Source organism: Gossypium raimondii, chromosome 1, assembly GCF_025698545.1.
Source record: "Gossypium raimondii isolate GPD5lz chromosome 1, ASM2569854v1, whole genome shotgun sequence".
NCBI classification, from domain to species: Eukaryota; Viridiplantae; Streptophyta; class Magnoliopsida; order Malvales; family Malvaceae; genus Gossypium; species Gossypium raimondii.
Genome location: NC_068565.1, coordinates 4,537,600 through 4,563,522, shown reverse-complemented (window position 1 = coordinate 4,563,522; position 25,923 = coordinate 4,537,600). Strand labels below are relative to the sequence as shown.

The following is a 25,923-nucleotide window of genomic DNA, read 5'->3' as shown; positions in this document are numbered from 1 at the left end:
TACTTTTTATTTTTTAAATAATTTTTTGGTGTTTATTAAAAAATGAGTCGGGCCGAGCTTAAAAATTTTTTCTCAGGTTGGACCTGGATAAAATTTTAAGCGCATATTTTAGGGCAGGCCAAAATTTTTTTGAGCCCGGCCCGGCCCATGAACTCCTCTAGTCTATGGCTTGATTATTTTTTGGGGGAGGGGGATTTTGTGCATGCATATATTACTGAAGTTTAATAACTAATAATTGCATGATATATGGCTTAAGTAAAATTGACATTGATCACCAATTTTTCATTGTGTTACAAATTAACTGCTTTGAAAAACAAATCAATAAGGCAGTTGGATTTCCAAAATGATATGAATAATAGTTTTCCACTACATTTTAAAGATTTGATTTTGTGAAACAAAATATCAAAACAATTAGTTTTCTAAAACATGACAACAATAATAAAATAGAATCTAAGTAAAGATGGCCTAATTGAATGAATGTTTTAATGTTAATTAATTTCAAGGGTGATGACTTTTCTAAAGTTAGAAAAAAATTAGGGTTTTTTTTTGTAAGAAAACCCAATAAACAAATGTTTTATCTAACTTGGATCACCAATACCAATTTTCTTTAAAATTAGTTGTGTGTTAAGGATTTTCAAAGGTCAAATAGTCTGTTTAGTCATTTTGGAGTCTAATGTAGCCTTTTTAATATGGTCATAACGTCTAGTCCAAGTTAGGGAGATTATAACCTTAGACAAGAGGATCCGCTAAGTCCTTATCTATTCTTGATTTGTGGAGAGGGGTTATTGACATTGATGAGGATGGTGAAAGGGGAGGGGAGAACAAAAGGTGTCAAGGTATGTAGAAAGGGTCTTGAGATTACTCATTTGCTTTTTGCGAATGACTATATCTTGTTTGGTGAAGATACAGAAAAGCGAGCAAATGAGATTAGAAGGATTTTGCAGAAGTATGAAGAATATTCAGGGCAAAGTATCAACTTAGAGAAATCAACACTATTTTTTAGTTCAAATAATTCTACATATGCAAAGGACTCAGTAGCTCAATTATTAAGGGTGCGTTGTTTGATGGATCCAGAGAAGTCTTTGGGGCTCTTGAATGTTGTGGGGAGGTAAAAATGAAGGACCTTTCAGGGCTTGAAAGATAGGATTGCAAAACGAACAAATAATTGGTGTGTTAAAATACTTCCCTAGGGAGGGAAGGAAGTTTTCTTATTAAGAGTGTACTGCAATCAATTCCGACTTATGCTACGTTTTGTTTTTTACCACTGAATTCTTTATGTCATGACATGGAACAGGCTATAAATCGATTTTGGTGGCAGAAACAAAAAGGAAAGAGGGGGATTCATTGATGCAATTGGAATAAATTGTGTGAACTAAATGAAGATGGGGGAATAAGGTTTAAAAATTTATCCAAGATGAATTTAGCCTTTGCAAATCAGGGTTGGAGTTTAATGAATTATCATGATTCGTTATTAGCTAGAACTTTAAAAGCTAAATATTCCCCAATGTCGAGTTCATGCAACCAAAGTTAGGTAATTATCCTTTTTATACTTGGAGGAGCGTATGGGCGATGAAGCAACTACTATAGGATGGAATGGCTTGGAGAGTGGCAGGATGCTCGGATCCTTGGGTTGAAGGATAAAAAAATCCAGGAGTTAGTTTGAGATCACAATATAATTAAGGTGGAAGAGCTGAGTGAATCTAATCTGAGACAAAGGAAGGAGGATCTTGTTACCTCTTTGTTTACAGGGGAAGAGGTACAAACTATCTTGCAAATTCCTCTAGCGAGACATCCACGAGAGGAAAATAGGGTATGGAATGGGGGGGGGGTAACAAGAGAGTATATTGTGAGGAGTGGTTACAGAAGGCTACTGAAAGAGACCTCTAGTCTAGATGATGATACTAATGAAATTACAAACAAAGCTTTCCTAAAAAACCTATGGCATACAGACTTACCAGAGAAAATCAAAATTATGGTGGCATGTTGTTAAGTGTATTGATAGGACAAAAAAAAAAAGGATGATGAATTTTTTGGCGTTTCAAATTTATTTTTAAAAAAAATTCATTTTAGCCTTTTATTTAATTTTCTATCACTTTTAACTTTTAAACTCAGATTGTTTTTCAAATCATCTAAAATGAATGAAAAAGTTAATGTACAACGTTAGCAATTAATTAATTTTAAAAATAAAAATATTTTTATAATTTTATACTTTTATACTTTTTAAATAAATTTAGTATTTTAAAATAAATTAATAATATTTTCTAAATTTTAAATTTTTAAAATGAATTAATTTCTAACTTGACATTCCGTGACAATCCACATGTGGCACATTAGCAAAGTTAACAAACGTTGATTTTTCCATTTATTTTAGGATAATTTGACAAACAATGTAAATTTAATGACTAAAAAATAAAAAGTTAAAATATATTTTTGGTAAAATTATAAAGAAAAAAATTATTCCAAAATAACAAAATTAAAAATAAAATCTTTCAACCTCATTGAATGTTCTAAGAAATTTGATGGTTTATTTTAATTTTAAGTCAACATATTTTTGGTTGAAAATTCTTTTAGTCAATAGAAACAACAATTAGTGTTTGATACCGTTAGTTAAGAGAGTGATTGAGTTGTTTATATTCTTGGAAGTGACTGCTCACTTGTCACTTCCTATCTGATAAGAAATTATCACGTTGTCTAATAATTTCACTAATCTAGAATAATTTAATAAAAAAGTTGTAATCTTAGCACTAGTGCAACTATATGAAATTTAGAAAGAAGTTTTTAAGCAATAATTACATAATCATATTATCACATCCTATAATAAATTCTATAGTTTCTACCTAAATCACATTCAAAGAATTTGCAATGTTGCAAGAATAAATTACAACATTCAGTTCTGGCTTTGTTGGTAGCTCGATAAGCACCTAAAATCAAATGGGGAATACTTTCCTCAACTTAGCTCTTCTTATCATCTTCCATTTTTCTATGCCTACTAATTTCTCTATGAAATTAACCACCATACTTACAGATCAATCAACTCTTCTAGCACTAAGAGATCATGTTATTCATCATGATCCTGAAAATGTCTTGACAACTAATTGGTCAGCCTCTTCCCCCGTTTGCTATTGGTTTGGTGTAAGTTGTGGATCCAAGCACCGTAGAGTCACAGCTCTAGACCTTACTGGGTTGGTGTAAAACTACAAGAAACTAAGAAAATGAAAGAATCAAGAAGAGAATTGTTTTCATTAGATCACTTAAAACATGCAGACCTCACATGTATTTATACAAGCACGTAAGCTAAAGCTGACTAACGTTGTAGCTAACTTTCTAACTGCTAACTGACTTAGTAACAGCTTAACTGCTAACTGACTTAGTAACAGCTTTGACTATTTTATTAATAACTCTAACATTCCCTTAGCATGTTTGATTTTTTATCATTAAGTTCACTTAACGTCAAGACTCGAAGAGCATGTCGAAATGATGAAAACAGCTTAGGAGTAACTGGTTTAGTGAGGACATCTGTAATCTGTTGATCAGAGGGAACAAAATTGACCTGTAGGATTCCAGCAAGAACTTTCTCACGAACAAAATGGTGATTTATTTCCACATGCTTCATCCTAGAATGATGCGTGGGATTTTCAGCTACTGAAACTGCAGAAGAATTGTCGCACCAGACGATTGGCAACTTAGACAGAGGTACTCCAACTTCATTTAGCAGCTGTTGAATCCACAGCAGTTCAGACACACAGTTGGCTAGGCTACGATACTCTGCTTCAGCAGACGACCTGGATACCACCGACTGTTTCTTTGAGCACCAGGTAACAGGATTTGATCCTAAGTATACCACATATCCCGACGTAGACCGTCGATCTTCAATGGATGAGGCCCAGTCAGTATCAGAGTAACACACCAGCTCTAATGGACCTGCTGCAAAATACAAACCATGATCTATGGTGCCAGCCAGATACCTTAAAACACGTTTGACAGCTTTCCAATGAGTGACACTGGGGGAACTTATGTACTGGCTAAGCTTGTTTACACAGAACAACAAATCGGGTTGTGTAATACATATATATTGAAGCATACCCATTGTACTTCGGTACAAATGAACATTTGGAAAAAGAGGACTGCCATCTGAAGCAACTAACTTGGGAGTGCTTACTATGGGTGTCGGTGTAGAAGCTGCCCCGATCATACCAGTTTTGAGAAGAAGCTCAGTGACATACTTCTTCTGATTGAGCAACATTCCTTGGGACGTACGTTGGACATCAATTCTCAAAAAAAAACTGAGAGTTCCCATATCCTTAAGAGCAAATTTGTTATGAAGATGATGTACCACAGCATCTATATCTTGAACACTACTACCAGTGAGCACAATGTCATCGAAATAAACCATGAGAAGCAGGTAATTCCCTGTAGACACTCGAATGCACGAGGGGCTTGTCGCAAGCCATAGAGTGCTGTATTCAATTTGCACACAAGTGGCTGACCAGAGGCACCTGAGACTTCAAAACCAGAGGGTTGCTCTATGTATATTTCTTCAGTAAGCTCACCATTACGAAAGGTGTTATTGATGTCAACTTGACGCATTGCCTACCCCTACATAACAGCTAACGCAAGAATAGTGCGAATGGTGGAAGCTCGAACTAGTGGACTAAATGTGTCATGAAAGTCAAGCCCTGTATGTTGAGAGAACCCTTTCGCAACTAATCTTGCTTTGTACCTGTCGATGGACCCATCAGCCTTCCTTTTAATTTTAAAGAGCCACTTGTACCCGACTGCTCGTCGATTTTCAAGGAGAGAACAAAGAGTCCACATATTATTACGAACCAAAGCTTGCAATTCACTGTGAACCGCTATTCGCCAGCATTCAAACGCCATCGTTGCATGTATGTTAGAGGAAACATCACTAGGAGAAGAAGATGTCGTGCTCAAATAAGCCTTTGGCTTGAAAATTCCAACCTTACTCCTGGTGATCATGGAATGAGTGTTGATCGGGGCGGATTGGGAGGGTTGCAATTGTGGAGGTGAAGAGGATCTAGATAACGTAGGTGAAGCAGGTGATGTTTGAGCTAAAATAGGATAGGTGGACTGTGAAGTGGGTGTTGAAGAGGGATTAGTAGAAATAACATTAGGTGGGATGCTATTACAAGATACAGTGCTAGGATGTAGGACAAGAAGTTTTGTATTGACCTGTGGAACAGCAGTAGATGGGATGACTGTTGAACTATGCATTTTGTAGGAAAAAATGGCCTCATTAAATGTGACATGACGAGTAATATAGATTCTACCAATAGGGTCTCTACATTTGTAACCTTTGTACAATGGGTAATAGCCGAGAAAGACACAAGGAATAGATATAAACTGTAGCTTTGTTTTATTGAAAGGTATAAGATTAGGAAAGCATAAGCAGCCAAAAGTTCGAAGGAAAGAGTAATTTGGTTTTGTTTTAAACAATTTTTCATATAGTGATATATCACCCAAGGGATGGGAGGGTAATCTGTTAATCAGAAACACGGCACTGCAAAAGGCTTCATTCCAGAACATCAAAGGCATGGTTGGATGAGCTAACATGGACAGGCCGGTTTCAACTACCTGTCGGTGTTTTAATTCAACAAGTCCATTTTAAGCTGACGTGTATGGACAAGTGAGCCGATAGTAACAACGGTCAACAAGGTGACCAGCTTTCCCACATAGCTGACATTGAATCCTCGTGTTGGACGAACGCCCTCACCGATGTCCCCGAGTTGCAGATGACTGTCGATAAGCAGGTATTGAACCAGTAGTATCGGAAGACTCAGAAGACTGGTAAGACACCAAGTTTGCAGAACTGGAGACTTTACAACTCATCACCTGCTGTCGAGCTTCAGTATCGAGAAGCATGGAAGTTACACCTTGTACTGTGTAGGGCACTTGACTTGCTGTAACAATGGTGATGACAGGTTTATATTCTGGAAGAAGACCATTGAGTATTGCAGTAACATGCTCATGCTCGCTGATGACTTCACCGCAACTAGCGAGATTATCACAGCAACTTTTAACATTCATCAAGAACTCATTCATGCTCAAGTTGCCATTGCGTTGAGAATGCAAAGCTCTTCGATAGGACATCAGTTTAGAGGTGGTTTTACTACCAAACAAGGTAACAACTGCATTCCAAATCTTGGCACTGGTATCCATACCAATAAGATGAGGAAGCACCGTTTGGCTAATAGAAGATAACAACCACAATGCAAATGCACTATCTTGTTGCTCAAAATGTGCAAACTCTGGATTCTCATGAAAACCACCACTACCATCGGCAAGAAACTGAGTGGGAGGATCTTGTTGAGGGTCCAAGAAGTTTTGAAGTTTATGCGCTTTTATAGCCAAGAGAACCTGCTGACGCCACAGTAAATAGGTATTATCGTCAAGAAGAACACTAATCCTCTTTGTAGAAAAGAACCGACTGTCAATAGCTCCGTCAGAAGAATTGAAGGCCATATTGACTATGCAGACTGCACAGCGGATTAACGAAAGAAGAAGAAAAAATGCCAGGAAAAACTTACATCTGATACCATGTAAAACTACAAGAAACTAAGAAAATGAAAGAATCAAGAAGAGAATTATTTTCATTAGGTCACTTAAAACATGCAGACCTCACATGTATTTATACAAGCACGTAAGCTAAAGCTTACTGACATTACAGCTAACTTTCTAACTGCTAACTGACTTAGTAATAGCTTAACTGCTAACTGACTTAGTAATAGCTTTGACTATTTTATTAATAACTCTAACAGTTGGGACTCGTAGGCACCCTTCAACCTCACTTGGGAAATTTGTCATTCCTTTCTCTTCTTTATGTCACAAACAATAGTTTCTATGGCAGATTACCTGTCTAGTTATCCAATTTGCGACGGCTGAAATATTTAAGCTTTGGTAACAACACCTTCAGTGGAGAAATCCCATCATGGTTGGGATCATTAACTGAACTTCGAAGGTTGTTTTTGTACCAAAACAACTTCAAAGGTGTTATTCCATTCTCTTTAGCCTATTTGTCAAAGCTAGAGGTCTTGTATTTGTTTGAAAACCAGATTTCAGGTTCAATTCCCTCTACCATCTTCAATATCTCTGTAATAATCAATTTTTTCCCAAGCCCAAAACCCAAAAATAAACAGAAATAAAACCAAAAAAATAAATAATCCAAACAATCCAAATTATCAGCTAAATTACAAACCCAATTACAGCCCAAATAAATCAAAACCTTAAAGCCCAAATGGCCCAAAACCTAAACTAATTTTCAGCAAGAGGGAGAGGCAGAAACCCTAGGTGCGCCACAAGCCTCTGCCACCTCTGACACTGCCATCGCCGCCCGTCACCTCCACGCGCATCGCACGCCTCTGACACCTGCAGAGAGAAATCAATGCAAAGCAACAGAAGAATCCAGCAAAATAAAGAGCAAAAAAAAAACAAAAAGATGAAGATCAAACGGTTGTAATTTGGCTATAAAAGCCAAAGTATTCTCGTTGTAACAATTTTTTACGCACACATTGATTCGAAATATATAAAAATTAATCAAAAATAGAAAGTTTTTTTTAAGGTGATTATTTTCGATTTCAATCCTTTTTTTTATTCTTTCTTTCTTTTTGTTGTTCGAAAATAAGAAAAAGGGGAAGGGACTCACCGGAGTTACGCCGCGCCTTGATCGTCAGAAGGTCCCTTCTTTAGTGGCAAAACTCGTCGTTGAGAGGGTTGTTAGCCCCTTTTTATTACGTTTTTGGGTGTTTTGTGGTTGGATTTGAGTCTAGGGGGCTGAAAAATTAAAAAAAACTTTTTTCCCTCGCCGACCACCGTGCTCGGCGGCGCTAATGCCGACGATCGACGACCGGTACGGTGGATAGTGGCCAGACTTTGGCCGAAGTTTAGGGCTGGAGAAAGGGGACTTGAGAGAACCCCCAATGTTTTTTTTCTGAAACAAGGAGAAAATGAGTCTATTTTGGAAAATTTTAACTTTTATAGTGCTATTGAAATGACGTCGTTTCACCTGGGAGTTTCAGTGCCGAAACGGCTCTGTTTTGCACGACCAGCACGCGACCCGCCCCGATCCGGTCCCAGATCTGCGTGTTTTATAACGCGTGGGAAATTTACGCAAATGGTCCCCTGTATTCCATATTGAGTTCAAATCGATCTTTTGTTCCCTTTAAATATGGCCATGCATTTTATTTTTTGTTCCAATCTGGTCCGCGCAAAACTCAACATTCTGGAAAGCTGGGATTATTTCCCATTTTGGTCTTTCCCCGTTGTTCGCGTGTTCAGCGCGATCCCTTTTTCATTTATTTCTAGATTTGCCTCAAACTTTTATTTTCAAGCTTAATTTAGTCCTTCTCTGTTGTCAGTGCTATTTTATCTATTTTTATTTTTTCTTGTAAAATTAACTGTTTAATATTATTTTATTTATATTATTATTGTTATTAGTACTGTTACTATTATTATTATTGGTACTATTATTACACTTATTTATATTTATTTACTCTTTTATTATTACGTATTTATATTTTTAACGTTTTATATCATTATCATTATTTCATATTATTATATCAATCCAATGGGATTTATTTCTTTAAAATGGTTTTATTTTATGATACATAGTTTTTATCAAATTACATATTAATTTTCAGTCCTTTCTTTACTATAGTTGTATATATATTTGCTAACATCTATTTTTTATCTATAAATATGTAGTTCTAAAAAAAAATCCTATTTTAATATACTTCACTAACTCCAACTTTTACGTATAGTACCACATATTATATCCACCCATACGTATTACTTTTTTAAAATTTTAATATATGTATATATTAATATTTTGAACCTTTACTCTAAAATTTACTTCGCATACTATTTATTTTATTTTATTTTATTTTAAACTCCATTTTAATCTATTTCAAATTTTTGTATATACTTATGTTAAAATTTCTATGTATATGCTTTATTGATTCACAATTTCCATTCTTTTCATACCATTTATTTTTCTAGTCATTTCAAAACTTATACACTTGGCTTGTGTTTGCATTAATTAGCTCGTTTTTATTTCAAATATTGATATCGATATTCGACATGTATGATTGAGATTATTATCGCTATGTTAGTTTGTGTTTATTTATTATTCATGATTCGTTAACGTGTATTTTATTTTTAAATTATACTTTTGCGTAATACGTTACCATTCAATCGCGTTACATCCGTTTAGAAAAATATTGAAATCATTTTATCCATAAGTTTTCAACTACTCGGTATCCAAGATTCTCGAGGGGATTGTGCCCTAACTTACTGGGCTTCAATTCTCCTTGTTGAATGTAAGTAACTGAATATCCCTTTTTCAATTTAAACGTAGAAATTCCAAAATTAAAGCTTATCTCGAGAATTCGATATGTTGTGTCCTAACGCATTGGATATGACATGTTATTTTTCTCAAGATGAGGTTCTTTTCTAAAAAATAATAAAGGCAATATTCTGTAATTGGAAATCCGAGAAGTCGTATCCTAACTTACTGGGTCTTGATTCTTCTCGCGTTGAACCCAAATAACCGAATATCCTTTTAAAAACTAAAATAAACATGTTTTGAGAAAAAAAAACAAAAGGGAGCTTATTCTCAAAAGTACGTGGTATTGTGTCTTAACTTACGGGACGTAATTCTCTTTTCTCGATTAACGTAAAGTATGCCCTTTTCCTCAATTTTTTTTAGCATTTCAATAAAGGATCAAATTTTAAATCTCTTTAAAGTTTTCAATCTTCGACACTAAGAAACTAATTAATCAACTAGATGCCAATTTTGGGTGCATCGAGGGTGCTAATCCTTCCTCATGCATAACCAACTCCCGAACCCTTTTCTTGGATTTTGTAGACAAAAAAATTATCGTTTTAGTAAATTTAAAACTTTTATTAAAATGATTAAATTATAAGGTGATCCGATCACACTTAAATAAAAAGGATTGGTGGCGACTCCCATGTTCGTTTTCGTTTTTCAAAATCCAAGTCAACGACCTTTTTACAAAAAAATGGTTACGACACCTATTTGTACAGTAGCTGAGATGAGTTTTGGTTATTTCTATCCTTGAACTCCTCTATAACCAACTTTTTGTTGGGTCTTTCAACTAACTATTTTAATTTTTTTAACCCATAGAAATGAAACCTAGATCATAATGAGAAACTCTTTTCTTTTGTTTTCATTCATAAAGATTGAAGTTAAGACCAAAAAAAAGAATCGAACGTTCGAGTATTCCACCAAATTGCTTGAGAAAATCGAGAATAAGAGAGACATATATATGTTTTGAAATATCCATCTATATTGACTTGCGAATACAGAAATGATAAAATATTTTTGATTGGACCAAATAAAAATAAATATTGGTCTTTGATAGAGAAGAAATAAGATAAACAAACAAGAAACTAAGTACGTGACATGCACATGGATTTTTGATCCATTTTGGAGGTATATTTGACAAATATTACAAGTTTAAAGGTGAAAAATTAAATAGAGAATTAAAATGACTTTATTATATAAAATTGGAAAGCTAAGTAAGTTATTAAGCATTTATTATCTTATAATCTTTACTAAGAGATGAATTTTGAATTTGACAAGTGAATTTTATAATTGCAGGTGAAATTCCTAAACAAATTGTGAATTTAACTCTTCTCAGGCTGTTTGATTGTTCCCATGGCAATTTTACAGGTCAATTATTTCCAACTTTTAATGATAGGTTTAATTTTGTTCAACGGCTTTCTGTATTTTGATTATGTTACAATAGTTATAATTTTTTTTCGTGTCATTGCAAATAGTATATTTCTTTTCTTTTAAGTCCATTCTTTCCCAGTTGAGGCCACACAAAACTCTAATAAAATCATAATTGAGTTATTTTTATGTTCTTAGAAGAACAAAATACAAGCAAATGTTCCATATTTGTCTAATATTTTTGTTTGATAAAATTTATGGCAGGTATAATACCACATGAGATTGGCAACCTAAACAATCTAAATTGGTTGAATTTAGCATTTAACAATATTGCTGGTTCTATTCCTCCACAACTGTTCAATATTTCAACTCTAAGGATGATTTCTTTGGATACAAATCAGCTCTCTGGCCATCTTCCATCAAACATGGGCCTTTTCCTTCCAAACATGGAGTAATTGTATCTTGATTTCAATCACCTTGCCCGCTCGATCCCAATGTATATTTCCAATGCCTCTCAGCTTACTCTTCTTGACATGTCTAGTAATTACTTTTCAGGGTCCATTCCGGATAATCTGGGCAATCTAAGAAATTTAAATATTCTCAACCTGGCGAGTAATAATTTAACTTCCTCAGGAATGAGCTTTCTCTTTTCTTTGACAAACTGTAGAGTCTTGAAGAACCTTTTTTTCGACATCAACTCATTTATTAGTGGTGAACTTCCAAGAGTGGTAGGAAATCTCTCAAGTTCTCTTGAAGAGTTCTCTGCTTCTGCATGCAACATCAGGGGTAGCATCCCCAGTGAAATTGGAAACTTAAGTCACTTGATAAACCTTGAGCTAGGAGGCAATAAATTGATAGGACAGATTCCTACTACAGTTGGAGGATTGGAAGAGTTGCAATGACTTTCTCTTAAGGACAATAAGTTAGAGGGATCCATCCCATCTGAGTTATGTCATCTAAACAAATTGGCTTTCTTGTTCTTGACCAATAACAAAATGTCTGGGCCAATACCTACTTGCTTAGGTGATCTCAATTCATAAAGGCAACTATTTCTAGACTCCAATATGTTTTCCTCTTCAATACCTTCAACGTTGACAAGGCTTAACTATCTCCTCATCCTATACTCGTCTTCAAATTCTCTGAGTGGTTCACTGCCAATTGACATTGGAAAATGGAAAGTTTTGACTAGTTTGGATTTGTCGAACAATCAGTTCTCAAGTGATATCCCAACTGGAGTTGCAGATCTCAAGGACCTCACTCATTTTTCCTTATCCAATAATAGAATCATGGGTTCTATTCCTGAGTCTTTTGATGAATTGTTGAGTTTGGAATTCTTGGAGTTGTCAAGAAATAATCTATCTGGAGAGATTCCCAAATCCTTAGTGAAACTCCGTTATCTCAAATATTTCAATGTCTCTTTTAATAGACTTGAAGGAGAAATTCCTGATGGAGGATCATTTGGAAACTACACAATCGAATCATTTAAGGGGAATGAAGCCTTGTGTGGTGCAGCTCGACTTCATGTTCCAAACTGCAAAACTAGATCTCTTAGAAATTCCAAGGCAAAAACTAAGCTCATAATATATGTAGCTCTGCCAATTGCCTCCACAATTTTGATTGTGGCTCTGATAATCATTATCTTGCAATACAGGAGGAAAGACAAATTGCCAACTCAAGAAGACATGATACCTTTAGGAACGTGGAGACGGTTTTCATACCACGAGCTTCGTCAAGCTACTGATGGATTCAGTGATAATAGGTTGCTTGGTAATGGAAGTTATGGTTCAGTATTCCAAGGGACTCTCCAGGATGGGACGGTAATTTCGGTGAAGGTCTTCAAGTTAGAGTTAGAAGGAGCTTTTAAGAGCTTTGATGTTGAATGTGATGTTCTCCGCAACACTCGTCACAGAAATTTAGTCAAAGTAATAAGCAGTTGCTCTAATGATCTTAATTTCAAAGCGTTGGTGCTTGAGTTCATGCCTAGTGGGAGTCTTGATAAATGGTTGTATTCCAACAACCAATATTTGGATATCCTACAAAGGTTGAACATAATGATAGATGTTGCATCTGCATTGGAATATCTCCACCAAGGTAATGCAACACCCGTGGTTCACTGTGATTTGAAACCCAACAATGTTCTATTAGATGAAGATATGGTTGCGCATTTGAGTGATTTTGGCATCGCGAAACTCTTACGTGAAGAGGTTTCAATGATACAAACCATGACAATGGCAACATTTGGATATATGGCACCAGGTGATCCTTCTAATCAAACTCCATGTTTATTTTTCCATTTTCAATATAAGCGTAGCATGTGCATAGCAAAAGGGATCATATATGTTAAGATTTGAGTTTCAAACATATTAAATGTGACTTTTTAAGGAAGCAACTAGATTAAATCCCAGTTCAATTATAACATGCAAGCATATAATGTTTCGGATATTTTATACGAATTTTTCATTATCAAGATATCTTTGAATATTAATAATGTTGTCTTTATATTCATACACAGAATATGGAATGGAAGGAATTGTTTCGACAAAAGGTGATGTGTATAGCTTTGGTATTCTTTTGATGGAAATTATCACAAGAAAATAGCCCACAGATGAAATGTTTGAAGGAGAAAGAAGCTTGAAGAGTTGGGTGATAGAGTCGATATCATCTTCGCTAAATCAAGTTGTAGATCCCAAGTTGTTGAGCACCATTGGAAGGGAACATTTAAAAGTCAAGAATTGTGCCTTATCCATTTTGCAAGTTGGCTTAGAATGTTCTGCAGAGTTACCAAATGAGAGGCTTCATATGAAAGAGGTTGTTACAAAGTTAAAGAAGATCAAAGTAAAGTTATCAAGGGATATGCAACGCGTTCGATGAAGAGGCCATTGTTAAATTGACTAAAATAAACATAAGCTTTGCTTTCTAGCAATATCTTTGATAAATATTTATACAGATGCTCTGTTTTCCTATAAAGTTTATTAATAGTTATTTCTGCATTTTGTGCATTTTTTTAAAAAAAGAAACAAGTTCAAGGAATTAGCTACAATTAGGTTAATGGGAATCTATATTAATCATTGCTCGATGAACATCTTTTTCTAACAAAGATTGAGCATGACCAGCTGGGTCTTCAAAAGTTGTTAACCTATTAAAATTACTAAGAACATCTTTGTTCATGCAATCTGTCAGTGTATTATGTTCTCGTAGGACATGCCGAAACTTGAGTTGCCAATATTACTTGCATAAATCATATATTAAACGAAGTCCAAAAAGATTATTATCAACTGCATAACCGTTCCCAATTATATCAATTAGCAATATATTTAGGTTCAAAAAAGTTATGCTGAATTTTGATGATCATTTGTACTAATTTTATGAAATTGTATTGGTACAATTTTTTTTTTAAGAATATAGGTACAAATTATTAAATGTCCAATATCAAAACATACCAAATTTTGATCTCTTTTTTCAGTCTTTGCATAAGGTTTTCAGTTATTTTATTTTAATAAAAATAATTTTTATAAGCCAAACAAATCTTATTAAAAGAACAAAAATATAAAACAGTACATAAAAGGGACATCAACATTTAACACACTCGATATGTATCTTTCTGGTCTTCAACCAATCTGAAGTAGTATAGATTCCATTATGGTTAAGATTTTGATGCGTTTCGACCATTCCAGTATGTTTCAGCTCGTTTCAGTCAATACTAACTTATACAAGTTCATACTGGCTTGTATCGATTGATAAGAGCTGCTTGTCTTGAGATATTGTGCAGTGTGTCTAGAGACAATTGATAAATTGTCTTGAGACATGACTTCCCAACGACTATATAACAACTATAAAAGCTAGAGGGAAAGGTTATATCTAAGCCTTTAAGAAAAAGACAGTGTTGTTGTAAATGTTATACCTTCTCCTTGAAAGGTATTAATTCTTATAGTAATTTGGGAAATTATTGATTGAAGTATACTAAAGTAGTGGAGATAGGTAATTAGAGGTGAACTACTTAAATTGAATTGCCCAAGCTTTCCTTTCCTTTCCTTTCCTTATCATTTAGAAAAGTTTACATTCCATAAAAAAGATGACCAAATTATCCAACGAGTATCATGGGAATTGTCATCTAAACTTTTGTTTGCTTAAGACTAATATCCTTCCTATTTTCACACACGTTCACATAATTTGTTGATTGCCATGAGATTTTGAAGCACTCTAATTATCTAACTCAAAATTTTCACCCAATGAAATATATTGAGAAACTTTTTATGGTAGAAATAAGAAGATAACTCCCTCCGTTGAATTTGCCACAATAGAAGTAAAAATTACTTGTTCAACGATGCAACACATTGAGAATGGGTTTTCATAATAGAAAATATCAATAATTTTTTATTTGGAATTGATAATTGATAATTAATCCTTTTCATATCTAAGTAGAAAATTCTAATCAAGTAATACTAATTTCATCAATTATTCATCAATAGTAACATTTAGAAATTTTATCAGTTTCAAAAATTAACACTCGAGTTAGCTAAACTAGATTAAAATTACAATAATTTCAAAATATAAAATTCATTAAAATGATTTATTAATATTTATAGAATCTATCAATATTAATATAAATGTTGAATTTTTAGATTTAGGGCTAAATTGATGGAATCTATAAATATTGGAGGGTTAAATTTGTTATGATTCCAATAAAAAGGACCACTATTAGTGATTTAATGGAAGAATGACCAAAATATTAAATTTTGATAACATTAGTGACTAAAATAAAAATTTTAAACTCGAGTGACCAAAATAGAAATATGATAATAATTGAGTGACTATTTTTATAGAACCGTCATGAAAAATTAGTGCGTGGATATGTTCCCAACACTAGTCTCTTTGCTAAGAAAATAACGTTTCATACTTCAAATAAAAATTTATATAACAAAAATATTTAAAATTTAAAATTTATATTTCCATATTGATCTCTACATTGTATTTTACAGTTACTAAATAGTTAGCTCGTTGAAATAAAAATAAATTGTATGTAAAATTAAATGGATAGAAATGAACAAAATGAATGGAAATGACTTGAAATTACTTTAAGATTTTTAAAATTATTATTTAATTAATTATAATTAAATAATTAAAGTTTAAAATTGAGATTAAATTAATTAGTCATTACTTATCCGGTATAAAAAATTAAATATTTAATTAAAATTAATTAGTCATTCTTTATGTGAAATTAAAATTGGATTGAGAAAATATTTAATTGAAAATTAATTTAATTAATTAAATGAATTAAATAAATTATATTTTAATTAATAACTAGAAGATTATTTTCTATTTAAATAATATAAATTTTACAATCACTTCTAAATCGACAAAGTGGAAAGACTTTATATTTTAGCTCTCTATTTAATTATTCATCTCTTTTAACTCTTGAACTTGTATTATTTATCAAATCACTTAAAATAGATGAAAAGTTAGTATTTGTTAATTTTGTTGATGTGACATACATGTGGATTGTCACGTTAGCAATTAATTATACTTTTACATATTCTAAAAATTTAATAATTTTTAAAATAATTTAATAATTTTATTTTTAAATTTAAAAAATAATTAATTGCTAACTTGGCATTAGCGTGACAATCCATATGTATGCCACATCAGCAAAATTAATAAAAGTTAACTTTTCCATCCATTTTGGGGTAATTTAACAAATAACGTAAATTTAAGGATTAAAATAATAAAAATAAATAAAAGACCAAAAAAAATATTATTCCAAAAAAAAAATTAAATAAAATCTTTCAACCTTAAAGAAATTTCATGGTTTGTTTTAATTTTTAGTCAATATCTTTTGGGTAAACTACCAAAATAGTCACTTTTGTTTGCCTTATGTTACATTTTAGTCACTTATGTTTGAAATGTTACGTTTTAGTCACTTACGTTATCGTGTTGTAACATTTTAGTCACTGAGTCGTTAATTGTCGACAATGGTGTAACGGTAAGTTGATGTGGCACGTTAAATTATCATTTCAAACAAAAATTTTAGGTTAAATTCTACAATTGGTCCCTATATTTTTTTATTTTCAACAATTTATAAATTTTCTTTTATGTTCTTTTAACTTTTTTTTTCCATTCTCTTATGCTTCGCCCTCTATTTTCCTCATTCTTCATTTCTTTTAACATAGTTTTTCTATGCTTTCCATTTGTAACTAGTACACAAGCTCGCCTCACTCGAAAAAATTAAATTGTTCAAAAAAATAAAACATAGAAAAACTACGTTGAAAGAAATGGAGAAGGGAGGAAAACAAAAGGAGAAGCATAAGAGAATGAAAAAGAAAGAAAGTTATAAAAACATAAAAGAAAAAAATTAAATTGCTCCAAACGAAAAAAATATGGAGATCGATTGTATAAATTAACCTAGAATTTTGTTTGAAATGATGATTTAACGTACACATCGCCATCGTTACACGCAATGTAAACTAACGGCTCAATGACTAAAATGTTACAACGTGATAACATAAGTGACTAAAACGTAACATTTCAAACATAAGTGACTAAAATGTAACCTGAGCCAAACAAAAGTGACTATTTTGGTAGTTTACCTATATCTTTTTATTCAATTTTTTTTTATTCAATAGAAACAAAAATTTATTAGTGTTTAGATGCCGCTAGTTAAGCAAGCGGTAGGGTTGTGTATATTCTTCGAAGTGACTGTTAAGTTGTCACTCTATATATACTTTAGTATTTGATATATCATTTTATCATGTTCTCTAATAATTTCAATAATCTAAAATAATTTAATAAAAAGTTGTAACATTTGTACAAGTGCAATTTAATTACAATACTATTTAGTTTTTCTATGTAAAGTTTAATACTGTAATTTTCTTAAGAATAAAAGAAATTTAGAAATTAAGTTTCTTAAGCAATAATTACATAATTATATTATCACATCCTATAATAAATTCCATAGTTTATACGTAAATCACATTAAAAGCATTTGCATTCTTGCAAGAAGAAATTGCAATATAAACTCCCTTTATATATACACACATATTATGTAAAAGAAGTTGTGTGGTCATTCAATTATCTGTCTACCAATCTCAGTTCTGTACTCTTTGTTGGTAGCTTGATAAACACCCAAATTCAAATGGGGAATACTTTCCTCAACTTAGCTCTTCTTATCATCTTCCATTTTTTTTATTAACCACCATACTTACAGATCAATCAGCTCTTCTAGCATTAAAAGATCATGTTATTCATGATCCTAAAAATGTCTTGACAACTAATTGGTCAACCTCTGCCCCTGTTTGCAATTGGTTTGGTGTAAGTTGTGGATCCAAGCACCGTAGAGTCACAGCTCTAAACCTTACTGGGTTGGGACTCGTAGGCACCCTTCCACCTCACTTGGGAAATTGGAGTTGTTACCAAAGCTTAAATATTCCAGCCGATGCAAATTGGATAACTGGACAGGTAATATAGTTTCTACGGCAGATTACCTGTCCAGTTATCCAATTTGCATCTGCTAAAATATTTAAGCTTTGGTAACAACTCCTTCAGTGGAGAAATCCCATCATGGTTGGGATCATTAACTGAACTTCGAAGGTTGTTTTTGGACCAAAACAACTTCAAAGGTGTTATTCCATTCTCTTTAGCCTATTTGTCAAAGCTACAGATCTTGGTCTTGTCTAAAAACCGGATTTCAGGTTCAATACCCTCCTCCATCTTTAATATATCTTCGTTGCAAAAGATTGATCTAAACAGATAGTAAACACGAAAGTTCGCAACGAATGCTGAACCTCGGTTTACTTGGGTAATTTGCCGTCAATTCATCCTTTACAATTCGTAGTGCCATAACCCAGTTATGGTCTTATCGTCAGAATGCCATAGCCCACCTATGGTCTTACATATAAACACTGCTATGGTCCAACCATGGTCTTACGTTCATAGTGCCATAACCTAATTATGGTCTTATTCGTCAATTCATATTCTTCATGTGCGTACATTTCTATTTCAGAGAGCACACTCCTGCGAACCTCATCCTTAAAACGGGATTACCAGTCCAGGCTAAATTCCTTGTAATATAAACTCAAAGAGTATTGTTGGGATTACCAGTCCAGGCTAAATCCCCTACAACGACAATTTACTCTAATGAGCTTGGATCTGAATTACAGGTCCAGGCTAAATTGAGACCCTAATTCGGATTACCCATCCGGGCTAAATCCATTTTACACATATTCTTCAGGAGGGCTATATCAGGATAAGATCACCCGTCCGGGCTAGATCCTTTTTACACTCAATTCCTTTTTAAAGATCCATCGAATTTTCCTTTCATTCAACCGGGATTTCTTCCCTTTTTTATCAAATATATCAATGTTTCATCAATTTTCATACAATGAACAATTAAATCATATTCACATCAATAACATATATTTCAAGCATTTAAGAATATAATTCAGGTTACACGAACTTACCAGGCTAAATTTACAGAAATACAAAAATATAGGGGCATTTTGGTAATTTTCTATGTAGCGACCAAAAAATTTGGGCACGTGCGCTAGTCGAAGTAATTATTGCAAATTTGAAAACAGAATCTCGATTTTTTTAAAAAAGGAGTCGCCATCGATCTTTTCTTTAGGTGTGATCGGACACCTACAAAATTCTCTTTTTAGAAGAAAAAATTATTTTTAAACTTTTCTAAAAAAGAGGTAATTTTAGGTCTAAAAATCCAGAGAAAATTCGAGTTCGGGAGTCGGTTACGCGCAAGGAAGGTATTAGCACCCTCGCGACGCCCAAAATTGGTATCTCGTTAAACGCATGTTGTCTTAATTTTCAAAAATACGAGTTCAATTTAATATTTAATCGTGATCCGATTGAAATACGAGATTTTTCTTTTTAAACACAAAGATTTTTGAAACAATTATATTTATTTTTTTTGAAAACACGAAAATTTTTTAAAAATAGAATTTTTTGAAAACATTAGAATTTTGAAGAACGGAATCTTTTTTATTTTTATTTTGTGAAAACACGATTATTTTTGAAACCACGGAAAGATTTTTTTTTATTACACAAATTTTTTTATTTTTATTAAGCATGTATCGTATTAACACGAACCGGTGATATTCACTCAACATAGCAATGAAATCAACGAATTAGTGTCAAATCGAATCGTTGCCTTATTTTTGAAAACACGAATATTTTTTGAAACACGAGAAAAATATTTGAAGACACGAAAATTTCGAAACACAGGAATTTTTTCGAAAACATGAAATTTTTTGAATACTTTTGGTTTTTAAAAGGACGTATCGAGTTTAACGCAAACCAGTGATATTCACCCAACGTAGCGATGAAATCAACGATTTTATGTTAAACTGATTCGTTGCCTTATTTATTAAAATTATTTAAAATAAAATTAAAATAGAATGGAATTAAATTAAATTAAAAATGCATAAAATGCATAAAATGCTAATAATATTAAAACTAAATAACATAAAAATACGAGCATGAAATTAAAAGTGAAATAAACGAAATTACCGAAAAGATCCCGAAACACGAGCTACGTCGAACGGGTTACACAAATTGAACCTTTTTTCTTTTTTCCTTTTTCTCTTTTTTTTTTCTCTTTTTTCCTTCTCTTTTTTTTTCTCTTTTTCTGGCCTGCTTCTCTTGGGCCTGCTGGGCTGGTGCGTGCTGGCCTGGAGGCCTGCTGGTTGGCTGCTGCAATTGGGCCTGCGCTTGGGCTGCTGGAAAGGCCTGCTATTTTTTTACTGCTGTTTTTTTGCTGCTGCTATTTTGTTTTGTTTTTTTGGGGGGCTGATCTGCTACTGTTGGGCCTGCTAACTACTTCCGGGTCTGGTCACGGGTCAGTCGGGTCGAGCCAGATTCGGGTCGGGTCGGCCCGATTTTAAAAAAATTGTTTTCTTTTTCCTTTTTCTTTTTTCTTCTTTCTTCTTCCCATTTTCTTCTTTCTTTCTCCTTTCTTTTTTCTTCTTTCTTTCTTCTTTTTCTTCCTTTCTTTCTTCCCCGATCAACCCCCTCTTGTTGCTCTCGTCGACGGCGACCTACTTCCCACCGGCGGCCGACGGTGGCGCGCACGGTGGTCTTCCCTTTCCCCCTTTTTCTTTTTTTCTTCTTTGCTCTTTTTTTTCTTCTTTTTTTTTCTTTTTGCTTGTTTTTTTTCTTTTTTCTTGCCTCTTGGTTGTCTTGCTAGGTATCGGGGCAGTGCGAGTGCGATGGTGGGTACAGTGGCGCGAGCACGACGGCGGCGGTGCCCCTTTTTTGTTACTGTTTTTGCTCTCTTTTTTTTTCTCAAATTTTTTTTTTCTTTTTTGCTTGTTTGCTTGGCTGCCGAATTGGGTTGTAGGTAATGGTGGTGGAGGGAAAGAAATGGTGCGGCGGTGGGCACAGTGATGGTGAAGGAGCGGCCGAATTTGAGTGTTGTTTTCTTGAAATTTCTCTGCTATTTTTTTCTTTTTTGGCTGCCCAAAACCGAATCCCCCTCTTTCTCTCATTTGCTTCTTTTTAATCTCATTGATTTGTCTTCTTCTTCTTTGTTTTCAGGTGGTAGTGGAGCAATCATGGCCTAGGGAGGCTGCTGGAGTAGCTGGAGGTGGGTGGAGCACGCTCGGCTGCCGATTGGCTAATTTGACATGTCCAGAAGGACCAAATTGTAGAAGTTGTAAAATTTCTAGGGTAAAAGTGCAATTTTAGAAAAATATGGGGCCAAAATATAATTTTTAGAAATTTTAGGGGTCTAAATGTAATTTATAAAATATTAGGGGTCAAGGTGTAAATTTAGAAAAATCTAGGGGTCAAAATGTAATTTTTGAAAAAACTAGGGGCTAAAATGTAATTTTTTTAAAAAACGCAAATTCGTCCCGGACAAAATTCAGTGATTACAGCTGCCCCTCTTTGCTCATCACTGTGAAACAGAGATAGAGCAAAGACTTAAAAGCACTGAATTTTGTTCGACTGTCCAAAATTTTCTTTTTATTTGAAAAATAAAAATCGAGAAAAGCTCAACGTGCGACCCGAAGCTCAACTCACCTCTCGCATTATGAGTTTTTTTTTTTGAAAAACAGAAATTGGAAAATACCTCGATGTGTGACCCGATGCTCAACTCACCTCTCACAATATGAGTTGATTTTTAAAAAATAGAAATTTAAAAGAAATACATCGGCATGCGCCTCGAGGCTCAACTCATCTCTCGCAATATGAGTTGATTTTTTTAAAAAAATTTAAAAACAAAAATTCAAAAGAAATACCTCGGCATGTGACCTGAGGCTCAACTCACCTCTCGCAATGTGAGTTAATTTTTGAAAAAAAACAGAAATTAAAAAAATACCTCAGGATGTGACCCGAGGCTCAACTCACCTCTCGCAATATGAGTTGATTTTTTGAAAACAGAAATTTAACAAATACCTCAGGATGTGACCAGAGGCTCAACTCACCTCTCGCAATATGAGTTGATTTTTTTTGAAAAAAATAGAAATTGAAAAATACCTCAGGATGTGACCCGAGGCTCAACTCACCTCTCGCAATATGAGTTGACTTTTCGAAAAATAGAAATTAAAAAATACCTCGGCGTGTGTCCGAGGCTCAACTCACATCTCGCAATATGAGTTGATTTTTTGAAAAACAGAAATTTAAAAGAAATACCTCGGCATTTGACCCGAGGCTCAACTCACCTCTCGCAATATGAGTTGATTTTTGAAAAAATAGAAATTTAAAAAATACCTCAGCGTGTGCCTGAGGCTCAACTCACTTCTCGCATTATGAGTTGATTTTATTAAAAAAGCAGAAATTGAAAACTATTTCTTGAAAGAAACAGGGTTTCAAAAAACATCAGTTGAAACTAAAAGTCTTTTTCTTCACTGATTCTGTGCAGCTTTCTCCTAGTATTCCTTACTCTACTGGGATACCTGTATATGTCATGTACAATGTTATCATGATATGCACGTGTTTGTCCTAAATACTTTTATGCCTACATGATCATGCCATACCCCCTGGGCTGTTTCTCACATGCCCCCTTTTTCGTGAGAGATTGCATTCATTGCTTCAATCTTTGACTTTTCTCTCAAGTTTTGTACTCATCTTCAAGTTTGGTGAGTAACCCACATTTTTTCGTATATCACCCTCTTGCCCCCTTATTGAACTTTGTTCCTGTTTTGGGGCCCTTGTACTTGTCAAATTCTCATCCAGGTAATGTTCAACATTCCTTTTGTTTAGAATATGTCATCTTACTATTTATCATTTAAATGATTCAAACACGATATGCATGAAGAAATGGCAAAGTAGGCATACAAGAAATACCTCACATTTAGTTTTTTTCAAAAGCAACAAACGAAGAATATTGACAAGGAATAGTTCAAAGAAAGAAAGTATCAAAAAGAACGGAAAGTGAATTCAATGGTCACGAATGCTCTGGATATCCAACACATGAACTTTTCCACGTTTCTTCGTCAAGGATCTTTTCGAGCATGGCTTTCTGTGTAGAAGATTTCGAGCTTCTGAGAATGCTTCAAATATTGCGACTTCGTCATTCAACTCCCCGTTCAAATCACTTTGCTCCTTTAAGCCCGAACCCATTTCATTAGGACGCCCTTTTGGGTTTTCATCCTAATCCTTTTTGTTTATCAAGACGCCCTTTTCGGGTTTTCATCTTGATTTTTCTTTTTCTTTTTTTTTGTTTTTGTTTTTGTTTTTGTTTTTGTTTTTGTTTTTTTTAGGCATAATATTTCTTCACAGCATCTGTGTTTACTGGATTAGGTAATTCTTTCCCATCCATCTCAGTGAGAATCAGAGCCCCCCTGAGAATGCCTTTTTAACAACGTATGGCCCTTCCCAATTTGGCGACCATTTTCCTCGAAAGTCTTTCTGTATCGGGAGGATCTTTCTTAGTACTAGCTCTCCTTCGCGAAATTCTCTTGGTCGCACCTTTTTATCATGGGCCGTGATCATTCTCTTCTGGTACATCTGTCCGTGACAAATTGCCTTCAAGCGCTTTCCTTCAATAAGGTTTAACTGGTCATATCGAGCTCGAACCCATTCCGATTATTCTAGTTTTGTCTCCATAAAGCTCACAAAGATGGGATCTCTACTTCAATAGGCAAAACGGCTTCCATCCTGTAGACCAAGGAGAAAGGAGTTGCTCCCGTAGACGTCCGCACAGAGGTCCCGTAGACGCTCAACTGCCGATTGGCTGATTTGACATGTCCAGAAGGACCAAACCGCAGAAGTTGCAAAATTTCTGGGGTAAAAGTGCAATTTTAGAAAAATATGGGGCCAAAATATAATTTTTAGAAATATTAGGGGTCTAAATGTAATTTATAAAATATTAGGGGTCAAGATGTAAATTTAGAAAAACTTAAGGGTTAAAATATAATTTTTGAAAAATTTGGGGGCTAAAATGCATTTTTTTTTAAAAACGCAAATTTGTCCCGGACAAAATTCAGTGATTACATTCTATTTTCCTAGATTTTCTACCCGATCTTGATTAAAATTAATATTTCATTCAATTTATTAATTTAAATAATAAAACAATTCATTTTATGCAATTTGACATTTTGATATTTTTACAAAATTGCCCTAAAATTTTACTTTTATTCTATTTAGTCCATGAGTCCAAATCATGCAAATTAACCATTTTAATGCAAACCCATACTAGCAAAATATTCATGTATTTTCCTCCTCTCCATTCCACATCCTTGATATATACATAATAATACTATTTACTTGTTTATTCATAACAAGCTGTTCACTTGAGTCATAGTCACTAAATTAATTATATCTTAAGCTACAGAATTCGAATTAAGATCCGCTAATTTTCTCTGAAATTACGCTCACATATCTTCTTACCATAAAATTTTCATAATTTTGGTTTAGCAAATAAGTACAGTTTATTCTTTAAAGTCATCCCTATTCTTCTATCGACAGTTTTAACCCTTCTTCACTAAAAATTAATTATCTCTTAGTACAAATTTGGATGATATTTCTCTTTGTTTCTATTGAAAATAGACTCATTAATAATTTAAACATGTAAATTTTAACCCTAATCATTTTTATCCAATTTTTATGATTTTCCAAAGTCAGAACAGGGGAACCCGAATTCATTCTGAACTTGTCTCACAAAATTTATTATATCTAATGATTTACAATTCCATTACTTACACTGTTTCTTTTATGAGAAACTAGACTCAATAAGATTTAATTCCATATTTTGTTCATCCTCTAATTCGATTTCCACAATTTATGGTGATTTTTCAAAGTTAACCTACTGCTGCTGTCCAAAACTGTTTTGGTGCAAGATGTTGATTACTAAGTTTATAACTCCCTTATTCCCTTTCTCTATAATATTTCCCATCACTTTCACTTATTTCTCTTCACTAATATATCAAGAACATAAGACCTTATATAAGAAAACTCTACTATAACATCATTTCCATGCTTTGTCAATAATATCAAACTTAAAAATATATTGAAATCTTGATGTTCTTACCTTGTCCTATTAGTTTCAACCTTTAACTTGATTTTCTCTCTCCTCCAGCTTCTATTTCTTGAATCTAACTTGATATTCTAGCTCCCCATAGTCTCATTGTTATCTTTCTCTCTTGATGGATATGAAAATTCTTTTGATTTCTAAGTGAAAATGGTGAATATTTGGTGAAAAGACCAATTTGTAATGAAAAGAAAAACTTTCTTTCTTTCTTCTTCTTCTTACGTTGGTGCATGGGAAAGATGATGATAATTCTTCATCTTTCTCTCCTTATATATTAAATACAATAATAAAATAATAAAATATCTCATTAAAATACTAATAAGCTAATATTTAATTAATTAATTAATCTAAAATATCACCAACGTCATCATTGCCTTTTAGATTTCTCTCTCTTCTAATTGACCATTTTGCCTTTCATAATCTTTTAAAATTTCATCATTGAGTCATCACTTAATTTGACAAAATTATGATTTAGTCCCTCAAAATTCTTCACCTTTTCAATTTGGTCCTAATTCATCCATTTTCCTTAGTTTCTAGATTATTCCACCCTTAAAATATTTACATTATTGGTCCTTCAACTTTTCATATTTACAGTTTACCCTCTCAAATTTTGAGTATTTACTCTTGGTCAACAAAACTTTTCTCACTTTTGCGATTTAATCATTTCTTGAATTAATATGTCATAATATACTTCCTAATGTTGCCATAACTCAAAATTTTCCTTTTTGTCACTTTATTT

General features: G+C 33.4%; 1 protein-coding gene and 1 long non-coding RNA gene across 7 annotated transcripts in view; both read left to right on the top strand.

The window, feature by feature from the left end:
- The window catches only part of LOC105777093 (gamma-glutamyl hydrolase 2), a 58,362-nt gene that overhangs the window by 14,489 nt on the left and 17,950 nt on the right, over positions 1 to 25,923 (top strand). Inside the window, exon 3 of one of the 6 annotated variants that reach the window (XM_052630330.1) lies at positions 10,973 to 11,304. The exons of the other annotated variants lie outside the window; for them this stretch is intronic. Coding sequence (XP_052486290.1) covers positions 10,973 to 11,163 — 191 coding nt within the window. The 3' untranslated portion in view covers positions 11,164 to 11,304. Of the gene's footprint in view, positions 1 to 10,972; positions 11,305 to 25,923 lie in introns of those variants that run through there. 6 annotated transcript variants of the gene reach the window in all.
- On the top strand, positions 13,218 to 13,675 carry LOC105786671 (uncharacterized). The gene is made up of 2 exons (XR_008195795.1): positions 13,218 to 13,253; positions 13,329 to 13,675. It is a non-coding gene; the product is annotated as an uncharacterized LOC105786671 (long non-coding RNA).